At 41.3% G+C, this 11,639-nt stretch overlaps 1 protein-coding gene across 1 annotated transcript; it reads left to right on the top strand.

The window, feature by feature from the left end:
- Positions 1-8,087: 8,087 nt before the first annotated feature.
- LOC138365450 (uncharacterized) lies at positions 8,088-8,468 on the top strand. The gene has a single exon (XM_069325760.1). It carries the CDS (start codon positions 8,088-8,090, stop codon positions 8,466-8,468), a length of 381 nt encoding a protein of 126 aa, XP_069181861.1.
- Positions 8,469-11,639: the final 3,171 nt, after the last annotated feature.

Below are 11,639 nucleotides of genomic sequence, written 5' to 3'. Positions count from 1 at the left end.
TGGTTAGGTTCGGTCATATATCTACGTTAATTTTAACTCCAATAAAAAAAAATTGACCTCATACATAGAGAAAAGGGTTGCTTTATCATTTCATAAGAAAAAAATTATAGTAAATATATTAATTCAGGAAAACTTGGCTTATTAGGCAAATCAGGCCTTGAATAGTAGGCTGAGAAGTGAGTTCTGGCTACTAGGTACGACATATATATATATATATATATATATATATATATATATATATATATATATATATATATATATATATATGTCGTACCTAGTAGCCAGAACTCACTTCTCAGCCTACTATGCAAGGCCCGATTTGCCTAATAAGCCAAGTTTTCATGAATTAATTGTTTTTCGACTACCTAACCTACCTAACCTAACCTAACCTAACTTTTTCGGCTACCTAACCAAACCTAACGTATAAAGATAGGTTAGGTTAGGTTAGGTAGGGTTGGTTAGGTTCGGTCATATATCTACGTTAATTTTAACTCCAATAAAAAAAAATTGACCTCATACATAATGAAACGGGTAGCTTTAACATTTCATAAGAAAAAAATTAGAAAAAATATATTAATTCAGGAAAACTTGGCTTATTAGGCAAATCGGGCCTTGAATAGTAGGCCAAAAAGTGAGTTCTGGCTACTAGGTACGACATACATATATATATATATATATATATATATATATATATATATATATATATATGTCGTACCTAGTAGCCAGAACGCACTTCTCAGCCTACTATGCAAGGCCCGATTTGCCTAATAAGCCAAGTTTTCCTGAATTAATATATTTTCTCTAATTTTTTTCTTATGAAATGATAAAGCTACCCATTTCATTATGTATGAGGTCAATTTTTTTCATTGAAGTTAAAATTAACGTAGATATATGACCGAACCTAACCAACCCTACCTAACCTAACCTAACCTATCTCTATAGGTTAGGTTCGGTTAGGTAGCCGAAAAGGTTAGGTTAGGTTAGGTTAGGTAGGTTAGGTAGTCGAAAAAACATTAATTCATGAAAACTTGGCTTATTAGGCAAATCGGGCCTTGCATAGTAGGCTGAGAAGTGCGTTCTGGCTACTAGGTACGACATATATATATATATATATATATATATATATATATATATATATATATATATATATATATATGTCGTACCTAGTAGCCAGAACTCACTTCTCAGCCTACTATGCATGGCCCGATTTGCCTAATAAGCCAAGTTTTACTGAATTAATATATTTTCTCTAATTTTTTTCTTATTAAATGATAAAGCTACCCATTTCATTATGTATGAGGTCAATTTTTTTTATTAGAGTTAAAATTAACGTAGATATATGACCGAACCTAACCAACCCTACCTAACCTAACCTAACCTATCTTTATAGGTTAGGTTAGGTTAGGTAGCCGAAAACGTTAGGTTAGGTTAGGTTAGGTAGGTTAGGTAGTCTAAAAAACATTAATTCATGAAAACTAGGCTTATTAGGCAAATCGGGCCTTGCATAGTAGGCTGAGAAGTGAGTTCTGGCTACTAGGTACGACATATATATATATATATATATATATATATATATATATATATATGTCGTACCTAGTAGCCAGAACGCACTTCTCAGCCTACTATGCAAGGCCCGATTTGCCTAATAAGCCAAGTTTTCCTGAATTAATGTATTTTCTCTAATTTTTTTCTTATGAAATGATAAAGCTACCCATTTCATTATGTATGAGGTCAATTTTTTGTTATTGGAGTTAAAATTAACGTAGATATATGACCGAACCTAACCAACCCTACCTAACCTAACCTAACCTATCTTTATAGGTTAGGTTAGGTTAGGTAGACGAAAAAGTTAGGTTAGATTGGGTTAGGTAGGTTAGGTAGTCGAAAAAACATTAATTTTTGAAAACTTGGCTTATTAGGCAAATCGGGCCTTGCATAGTAGGCTGAGAAGTGCGTTCTGGCTATTAGGTACGACATATATATATATATATATATATATATATATATATATATATATATATATATATATATATATATATATATATATATATATATATATATATATATATATATATATATATATATATATATATATATATATATATATATAAGTATACCAATTATTGGTGTTAGGCTATGTGCCCAGTATTTATATTATTACTATTATTTATATGATTGATCTATATATATATATATATGTGCTTGTGTGTTGAATAATCATTCATGTGTGCAACGATCAATTGAATATTCGCCTACAGAAGGAATTACTGAGAACTCCAGTACTATATCTTGTTGCATTCATTATCATCATGTGAAGTACAGTGTGTTACGCCATGATAGTGAATTATTATGTTCATTAATGTAGAAATGTTTGATTGAGCTCAAGATCAGTGCAGTGACTCATTTGCGTTCCATTGCCATTGTCGCAAATATTGTGTTGTGTGAACCTTTAGTGATTCTTGAGAATTTAAAGAAACAGGCGCCTTTCGCCAACAAACAAGTGCAGTAAGAGATCACGCAGTGAGGGGGTAGTCGCCCAGCTGATTTTGACGTTGACCTGAGGGGGAGCATTGCCATCTTGGGGTGTTCCTGATTATATGTGGAGAGCGAGCGACTTTTCATGTATTAGCTGTTTGCTTGTTGATATAAGAATATGATATATTGAGTTTTAAGTAAAATACCAAAATACCTTCTCGTTTGTATCATCCCCTCCATATTTCTTGTGGCTTTATAATACTGGAAATGAGATAGAGTGATAGAAATAAATACCTGCCTGATATCAGATCTGTTGAGTGTGCTCTTGCCACTGTTACCACAATTCCACAATACCACTGACGTGTTACTTGACACAGGAAACACCAGTTGGCGACCTTGTGGTTAGTAGTAGAGCCCTTGTCGGGGCGGGCACACGGTTGAGAGAGCAAACTGTGTTCTCACTCATCTCTGGCTAGAGAGGCCGGCCGGGGATCGACTGGGATACTCTCCGGGCGTACAGTGGCGCCGCGAGGATTGAGTGAAGACCCGCAGGGCTACGGTGAGTGACCTTGTATACACTGTTACTCGCCTCCTTATCGAATATGTGATATAGTAAGAAAGAGGGAACCCCAACAAGAGTCAACTTCAAGGTCATGTACTCGAACATAGATGGGATTACAAACACGGCTAGTGAACTTAGGGAAAGAACACAAGAGGTAAACCCAGATGTAATTGTACTCACAGAAACAAAACTCTCAAGAATCAAAACAAGTATGGTGTTTCCCCAGGACTACACTGTAATAAGGAAAGAGAGGGAAGGTAGGGGAGGAGGCAGAGTGGCTCTACTGATGAGAAAGAAATGGAGTTTTGAGGAGATGGTTATTCCGGGCTGTGAAGGGTTCAGAGACTTCATCACAGGCACCATGACGATTGGAGGACCAAGAGTAATAGTAGCAGTGATATATAACCCACCACCAAATTAAAGAAAATCCAGGCAAGAGTATGACAGAAACAACATGGTAGTTAACACTATCATTGAGAGAGTACCCGCTGCTGCCTGTAGAAATCGATCCCATCTGCTCATAATGGGAAACTTTAATCACGGAAGGATAGACTGGGAAAACAAGGAACCACATGGAGGTGAGGAAACATGGAGAGCGAAACTTTTGGGGGTGGTGACTATAAACGTTTTAGGTCAGCATGTCAAGGGTCCCACGAGAATGAGAGGCAATGATAAACCAGCAAGACTCGACCTAGTATTCACTCTGAATGATTCAGACATAAGGGAAATCGGTCTTGAAGCCCCCGTGGGTATGAGTGATCACAGTGTACTGCTGTTTGAGTATATGGTCGAAGAAGGGTTAATGTACTGTGACGATAATCTCCTTCAAGAGATTGAGCCTGCTCTTCCCTCCAAAAATACGTCGTTACATCTATATAAAACTACTATGGAAGAAATGTCCAACAACGACAACAACACCAGCAAGGTTTGCCAGAGCGCAAAACGTATGCAGCCAGGAACACCTGCTCAGCCTCAAACCGCCAAACTACCTGCCTTGTTGCCGGCTCCTCGCTGATTGGCCGCCGGTCTGGCTGCAACTGCACTCCACCCACCATACTACGTGATGTCTGGGGCCGCCACGACCTCAGTCCTCAGAATATTCAGTGCTTTCATACGGTTAACACTTCTTCCTGGTAGACTAAAGCTTTGGCTTACGTGTACTGAGAGAGGTGATAGCTTAAAGCCAATATTCCTGCACCTCTCATTTTATTGTATATTGCACAGCTTGTTATTGCTCACTTGTCTTAACGTAACTTTTCATTTTGTTATTTAATTCTTCTTATTATTTTGATTGATTTTATTATACGAATTTGTATGTCCATTTTATTCATGTTTTGTTTATTTAACGTAATTAAAATTTCATTGTTAAAATTTACTTGTGTTTTGTGTCTTCTCCTTACCTTACCACAGACGAAGTTCCAGATTTTCTATTTTTTTTTAATTCTATGTGACGAGGCCATACCCCTAGCTTTGAACAGCCGAACACCAACGCGTTACCGTCACATATTATATGGGGGCCTGTCCTAGGAGCTTCACTCAGGTACTGGTGCCAAGTGGTAATTAATGGTAAGCGTATTTATCTTTGTTAACGTAGCTTTTACTATTTTTCATATTCAATTTCATTTTTTATATGGTGCGGAGTATTGTGCATTACGAGAGTAACATATGGTGAAGGTGAGACAACTTTGGATTACGTGGTGACTGTAGGCCTCAGTCATACTCTTAATTGGTCATCTCTCCCTCCGTGTTATTACTCGTGTTTACCATCTTTGTCCCTTGGATATTTCTCATTTTGACAGATCATCAAATTGGTACCCTGGTACTGTGGTCTGCCCCAGGTCAAGTGCACCCAATCTTCTGCAATCTGACTGTAGGAGGACAAAGAGGGCCATAGTTCCTCTAGCTCGAACTTTAGTTGCTGAATTGGGACCTCAGCAGCAGTTCTCGTCACCAGTTGACACCTCGCACCCCTACACGTCAGTCAGAGATGATGATACATACAACGGTAGGGAATTAGCTTACTTTTTCAGAGCACAAAAGTTCGCTAATTCTGTAAGTATCATATTAAATTCAGTAGGAAAATCTTGCTTTATGTCCTATAGAGACTCGGCAAGGTATGCCTACATCCTTGGACTACCAATTTTACTTTTGAGGCAATTAACTGTTTCATTTGTTTTCGAAACTCTGTTTCATTTGTTAGTAGGATTTTCTTGCCCTTATCCTCTTACATGAGTACCGGGTACAAGATTTCCTGCGCCCTTGATTTAAATTAATCATTTAACATCTTGTACTTAACTTTAATTGTTAAAGATCCCACAGGATAGGTACCAGTTGCCACGTTGTCCTGTTTCTGACATTCACCATATCACAACAGTATATTCGTTGTACATTTATTTACTGAATATTCGTGTTACATTTATTTGCTAATTTCACCATGTTTCGTCTCCAAGCTTTCCGTGCAAATCCAGCAGGTGAAATAGGGACTTTAAGTCGTGCCAAGAGGACTGAATTACAAACTCTTGCACATGAGTATCAACTAGAAGTTCCCTACCAAGCCAACAAAAGTGACCTACACAATCTGTTGTTGGATTACTATTTAGAGCAAGGTAACATCGACTCTGAAACTCATGAAACTTACTATATTGATGTAAGTGGTGAACCAGCTGAGGTAATGTTAAAGGTTAGAGAGATGATGTAAGTGGTGAACCAGCTGAGGTAATGTTAATGGTTAGAGAGATGATGTAAGTGGTGAACCAGCTGAGGTAATGTTAAAGGTTAGTGAGATGATGTAAGTGGTGAAGCAGCTGAAGTAATGTTAATGGTTAGAGAGATGATGTAAGTGGTGAACCAGCTGAGGTAATACAATGGAAAATTACGTAAATATTTGAAGTGGAGAGAATAAGAGATAAGACGAACAAGAGAAAGTTGTGTGAATAAGAGATGAGACGAACGAGAGGAAATTGTGTGAATAACAGATAAGAGATAAGTGAGAACAATAAGAGTGTCACCAGGGATGTAGTGAAGAGCGCCCTCAGCCCATGAGACCCCCTACACGATAACAAGATTGGGTCAGACACAAGAGGAGCAGAGGAAAGGAAGCGAACCTTCGACTCTAAACAAGAGTATAAGGTCGCCTCCTAATAAAAGGCTTTAAATATACAAGCACAAAATAAAACACTAAACAATTAAATAAACAGAATAAATTTTGAGTCATGAGTAACCATAATAAATTCTGGTTAGGAATCAGGATATTTAACTTATAAAGCAAACTGCATAGTAACATAATAGAAGTGGGAACGTTAGATTGTTTAATTCTTAGTAAGTATTAAACTATTTTAAGTTTACGTAATTGAATGTACTAAAAATCTTATCTCTGTTTCATTAACTTTTAGATGTGTCTCCTCGTCGCCACGAAGCGAACTACAAAATGGTCCGAATAAGTGTCACAAACCCACTCTCTGAGAAAATCCTCCTTCGTCTGGGTTTTGTGGTCAACGCCACATTGGACTTCTGCTCCCTGGAGGAAGGACTGATTGAGCCATCCCGCATTGACTGCACGCAGTTAAAAACTGTGACTAAACGTTTGTCACCGACATCAAACCTATAACCTAAATGCAGCACGCAATGAGGGTTTTCCCAAGTCTACTATATAACTAATATATAAACACAATTTTTTTTCCAGTTGCTGGAAAACATGGGTTCAGGGAAGGGAAATTATTCGTTAACAAGGCTTTTGGAATTCAATAATAATGTAAAAAAAATAAGGCAAGACAGAAAAGGATGGTCAGACTACATATTTCTGGACTGCTAAAAATCCTTTAATTCAGTAGTACACAGGAGATTGCTATTCAAAGTTGAGAGGCAGGTGCGAATAAACGGAAAAGCCCTACCATGGGGTCTGGAAAACAACCTGTCCTCAGACCAATTTCATTCTATCCACCGGTCGACCCCAAAGATGCATCTACAAATGCAGATGGGTCGACAGAGATGTGGACCCCAAAGATGCAGTTTTAACATTCGGTCCATGCAAAACAAAACTTTTCTCATATATAAATTAATATTAATATATATTAGCATATTGTACATATTTAGGCACTGGTTAGGTTAGGTTAAGTGCTTAGGTTCTGTTTCGATTATTTGTATTTGTAGTACGTGGGTGAAGCATTTGCAGCGTTGTGGGTTCGAACAAAATTCATCTGTGAAGCACTTGTTCTGCAAGTGTTCGAATGAAATCAGTTGTGAGTCGTTTGTAAACCGTTTTTCATTCATAAACAGGGGTTGGTGGATGCATGGAATCCCTTTCGGGTCTTTGTTTGGAGGACGGGCTGTTTATAGCGTTGTGGATCAAACAAAAATTTTCAGCAAAGCACTAGTTTCGGATGTGCTCGGACATCATGAGTTGTGAGTCGTGTGTAAACCGTTTATCATTCATTAACAGGGGGTCTAGCAGATGCATGGAATGGACTTTGGGTCTTTGTTTAGAGGACGGGCTGCTGGAACGATCTAACCGGAAAGAGCCAAAGAGTAACACTCAGAGGTGAGAAGTCAGATTGGTGAACAGTATCGAGTGGAATACCTCAAGGATCGGTGCTGAGACCAGTTCTATTTCTAATAAACGTGAACGACATGTCTTCCTGAGTAGAGTCTTCTATGTCGATGTTCGCGGATGACAAAAATTATGAGAAGATTTTTGACAGATGAGGATTTAAGGATTCTCCAAGAGAACTTGAATAGTTTGCAGAGATGGTCAGATAAATGGCTATTGGAGTTCAACACTAGCAAAGGTAAATTTATGGAAATAGGAAATAGGACAGGGGACCAAAAGGGACAGTACACAATGAAGGGAACCTACCTGCATGTGACAGTTCGAGAGACCAGAGAGTGGATGTTAAACCTAATCTAACTCCTGAGACAAATATAAATTGGATAATGACAGCAGCATTCTTTATGCTGGCAAAGTGAGAACATCAATCAGAAACCTAAGTAAGAAGGCATTTTGGGCGTTTTACACTGCCTATGTGAATCCAGTCTTAGAGTATGCTGCCCCATCATGGAGCCACCACCGGAAGAAACACCTAAGGAAACTGAAAAATGTTCAGAATTTTACGACAGGCTCGTCCCAGAGTTGCCAGGGATGGGATATGAAGAGCGAATGAAGGAAGTAAAACTGACGACACTGCAAAGGAGCCAGGGATATGATAGAAACATAAAATACTTCGGGAGATTGACAGTGGAAATTGACGAAATGTTCACACTGAATACTAAGAGAAAAAGGGGACATGGATGGAAGCTGGAAACTCAGATGAATCATAGAGATGTTAGGAAGTTTACTTTTAGTGTGAGAATATTGGAAAAATGGAATGAGCTTATGAACAGAGTGTGGAACCAAACACTCTTCTTAATTTTAAAACTAGATATGATAGGGACATAGGAGTCATTGCTTTAAACAACCGACGGCTAAAAAGGTGGGAGCCAAGAGTCAATGGTCAATCTTGCAAGTACAAATATGCGTGTACACACACGAGTGTGTGTACACGCATACGAGTACACACACGTATGCGAGTACACACACACACACATCTCTCTCTCTCTCTCTCTCTCTCTCTCTCTCTCTCTCTCTCTCTCTCTCTCTCTCTCTCTCTCTCTCTCTCTCTCTCTCTCTCTCTCTCTCTCTCTCTCTCTCTCTCTCTCTCTCTCTCTCTCTCTCTCTCTCTCTCTCTCTCTCTCTCTCTCCCTCTCTCTCTCTCTAACTCTCTCTCTAACTCTCTCTCTCTCTCTCTCTCTCTCTCTCTCTCTCTCTCTCTCTCTCTCTCTCTCTCTCTCTCTCTCTCTCTCTCTCTCTCTCTCTCTCTCTCTCTCTCTCTCTCTCTCTCTCTCTCTCTCTCTCTCTCTCTCTCTCTCTCTCTCTCTCTCTCTCTCTCTCTCTCTCTCTCTCTCTCTCTCTCTCTCTCTCTCTCTCTCTCTCTCTCTCTCTCTCTCTCTCTCTCTCTCTCTCTCTCTCTCTAACTCTCTCTCTCTCTCTCTCTCTCTCTCTCTCTCTCTCTCTCTCTCTCTCTCTCTCTCTCTCTCTCTCTCTCTCTCTCTCTCTCTCTCTCTCTCTCTCTCTCTCTCTCTCTCTCTCTCTCTCTCTCTCTCTCATAGGGAAGACATGGAAGGGACACGAACTCGGGGTGACAAACGCAGGTTGACAATTGCGGCTGTAACAAATTCAGAGGATGGGGTAGAACAGGAAGCCTGGATGAAGGGAGTATTCCAGCAAATGTGGGATGAATTCAGTGAAGGACTGAGGGTAATGAGGGAGACAGTTGCCCACCTGCAGGATGACCTAAGGGCAGCAAAGGTGGAGATAAGATGCCTGAAGGAGACTTCTCCACAATACCAGACACAAACCGTGCCTCAGATAGACATGAATGCTACTGTGGAGGGGACCTCCACACCTCAGCTCTCATTTGCTGAAATACTTAAAACGAGCCCTGAAGCTAGGTCTGCAGTTAAGGAAGTTGCCATGGAAGTGGCCTCCTCTCAGGAAGCAGCTAGATGTACTAGCCGGCTGATAGAGAGAAAAAGAGCAGTAGTAGTAGCAGGCATTAAAGAGGAAACAGGGACCAGACCAAAGGAGCGGAGAGACAAGGACAAAAACATGGTTAAAGAGATCCTTAAAGAGGTAAGGATGGAGGGAGCTGAACAAAATGTTGAAAAGGTTTTCTGGCTTGGAAAGTACAACAAGGACAGAGACCGAATGATAAAGGTGGTAATCATGAGCGAAATTGCGAAAGAGGAACTGTTAGAAAGGAAGTGCTGTCTAGCAAATGTAGAGAAGTTCAAAAGAGTATTCCTGCAAAGGGATATGACAAGGTATGCCTCCTCAAACAGCCATAGGGAGTGCGGCACCACCCCCTCATTCTACCCAACAGACAACCTACCTGCCCCAACCCCTGTCAGCCCCCCACTAAGTACCCACCTAAGGCACCCTCCCCCCACCCACCCATCTCCTCCCACTCCCCCCTCCCCCCAGGACCTCCCTTCTCCCCCATCCCAAAAGTCCTCCCTTCTCCCACATGCCCTCCCGTCTCTCCCACCCACAAGCCCTCCGTTCTCCCCCGCCCCCCTAAGCCCCCCCACTCTCCCCCACCCCACCTAAGCCTTCCCCTCTCCACCACACCCCAAAACCCTCCCCTCTTCCTCACCCACCTCAGCCTTCCCTTTCCCCCATGCCCCCCAAGCCCTCCCCCTTTACTGCCCCCCAAAACCCCCCCTTCTCCCCCATCCCCCCAAACCTCCTCCTCTTACCCCCTCAACCCTCCCCCTTTCACCCCCTCCAACCCTCCCCCCTCACAACCCCCCCCAACCCTCCCCCTCTCACTCACTCCCCCTACCCTCCCCCCCACCCCCCAAGCACTTCCTCCTCCACCAGTCTCCCCGTACCAGATCCTCCCAGTTCTCGCTCACCCCAGACCCCACAGGTCCCCCCACAGAAGAAGCAGAAGAGAGTCAGTTTCAGGGCAATGTACTCGAACATAGATGGGATCACAAGCAAGGCAAGTGAACTAAGGGAAAGAGCACAAGAAGTGAACCCAGATGTAATCGGACTCACTGAAACAAAACTCTCTGGAATCATAACGAATGCCGTGTTTCCACAGGAGTACACAGTAATAAGGAAAGAGAGGGAAGGTAGGGGAGGAGGCGGAGTGGCCCTACTCATGAGAAAGGAATGGAATTTTAAGGAAATGGCTATCCCAGGCTGTGAGGGTTTCAGAGACTACATAGCAGTCACCATGACAATGGGAGGACCAAGGATAGTAGTAGCAGTAATATATAACCCTCCACCAAATGACAGAAGACTCAGTCAAGAGTACGAAAACAACAACATGGCAGTTAAAACTATAATTGAGAGGGCAGCCTCTGCTGCCTGTAGAAATAGATCCCACCTGCTCATCATGGGGGACTTCAATCACGGAAGGATTGATTGGGAGAACAAGGAACCGCATGGAGGCGAGGATATGTGGAGAGCTAAACTACTGGAGGTGGTGACTAGAAACTTCTTAACCCAGCATGTCAGAGAACCCATAAGGATGAGAGGAAATGACGAACCAGCGAGACTTGACCTGGTCTTCACCCTGAACGACTCTGACATAAGAGAAATCGGTTTTGAGGCCCCAGTACTAATGAGCGACCACAGTGTATTGGTGTTTGAGTACCTGATTGAAGAAGGGTTATTGAACTCGAGAAGGGATACCGAAACCAAAAGGTTAGCATACCGAAAGGGAAACTATGAGGAGATAAGAAAATTCCTAACAGATATAGCATGGAAAACATTGCTCAGGGAAAAGACGGCCCAAGATATGATGGACTACATCACGCAAAAATGCAAGGATGCAGTAATCAAGTTTGTCCCAGCCAAAAAGGAAAACAGTGAAATGAAGATGAGAAACCCATGGTTTAATCAGAGATGTAGGCTAGCTAAGCAGCAAAGTAAAAGGGCATGGAGAAGCTATAGAAATAACAGGACACTGGAGAGCAGAGAAAGATACCAGAATGCCAGGAATAAATATGTCAGGATGAGAAAAGAGGCAGAAAGACAATACGAAAATGACATCGCAAG

This window comes from Procambarus clarkii, chromosome 16, assembly GCF_040958095.1.
Source record: "Procambarus clarkii isolate CNS0578487 chromosome 16, FALCON_Pclarkii_2.0, whole genome shotgun sequence".
Classification (NCBI taxonomy): domain Eukaryota; kingdom Metazoa; phylum Arthropoda; class Malacostraca; order Decapoda; family Cambaridae; genus Procambarus; species Procambarus clarkii.
This window is presented reverse-complemented; position numbering and strand designations above follow the sequence as displayed.

Coding starts and splice junctions, on each gene's coding strand:
- LOC138365450 (XM_069325760.1), top strand. CDS start 8,088: ATGGAGCCACCACCGGAAGAAACACCTAAGGAAACTGAAAAATGTTCA.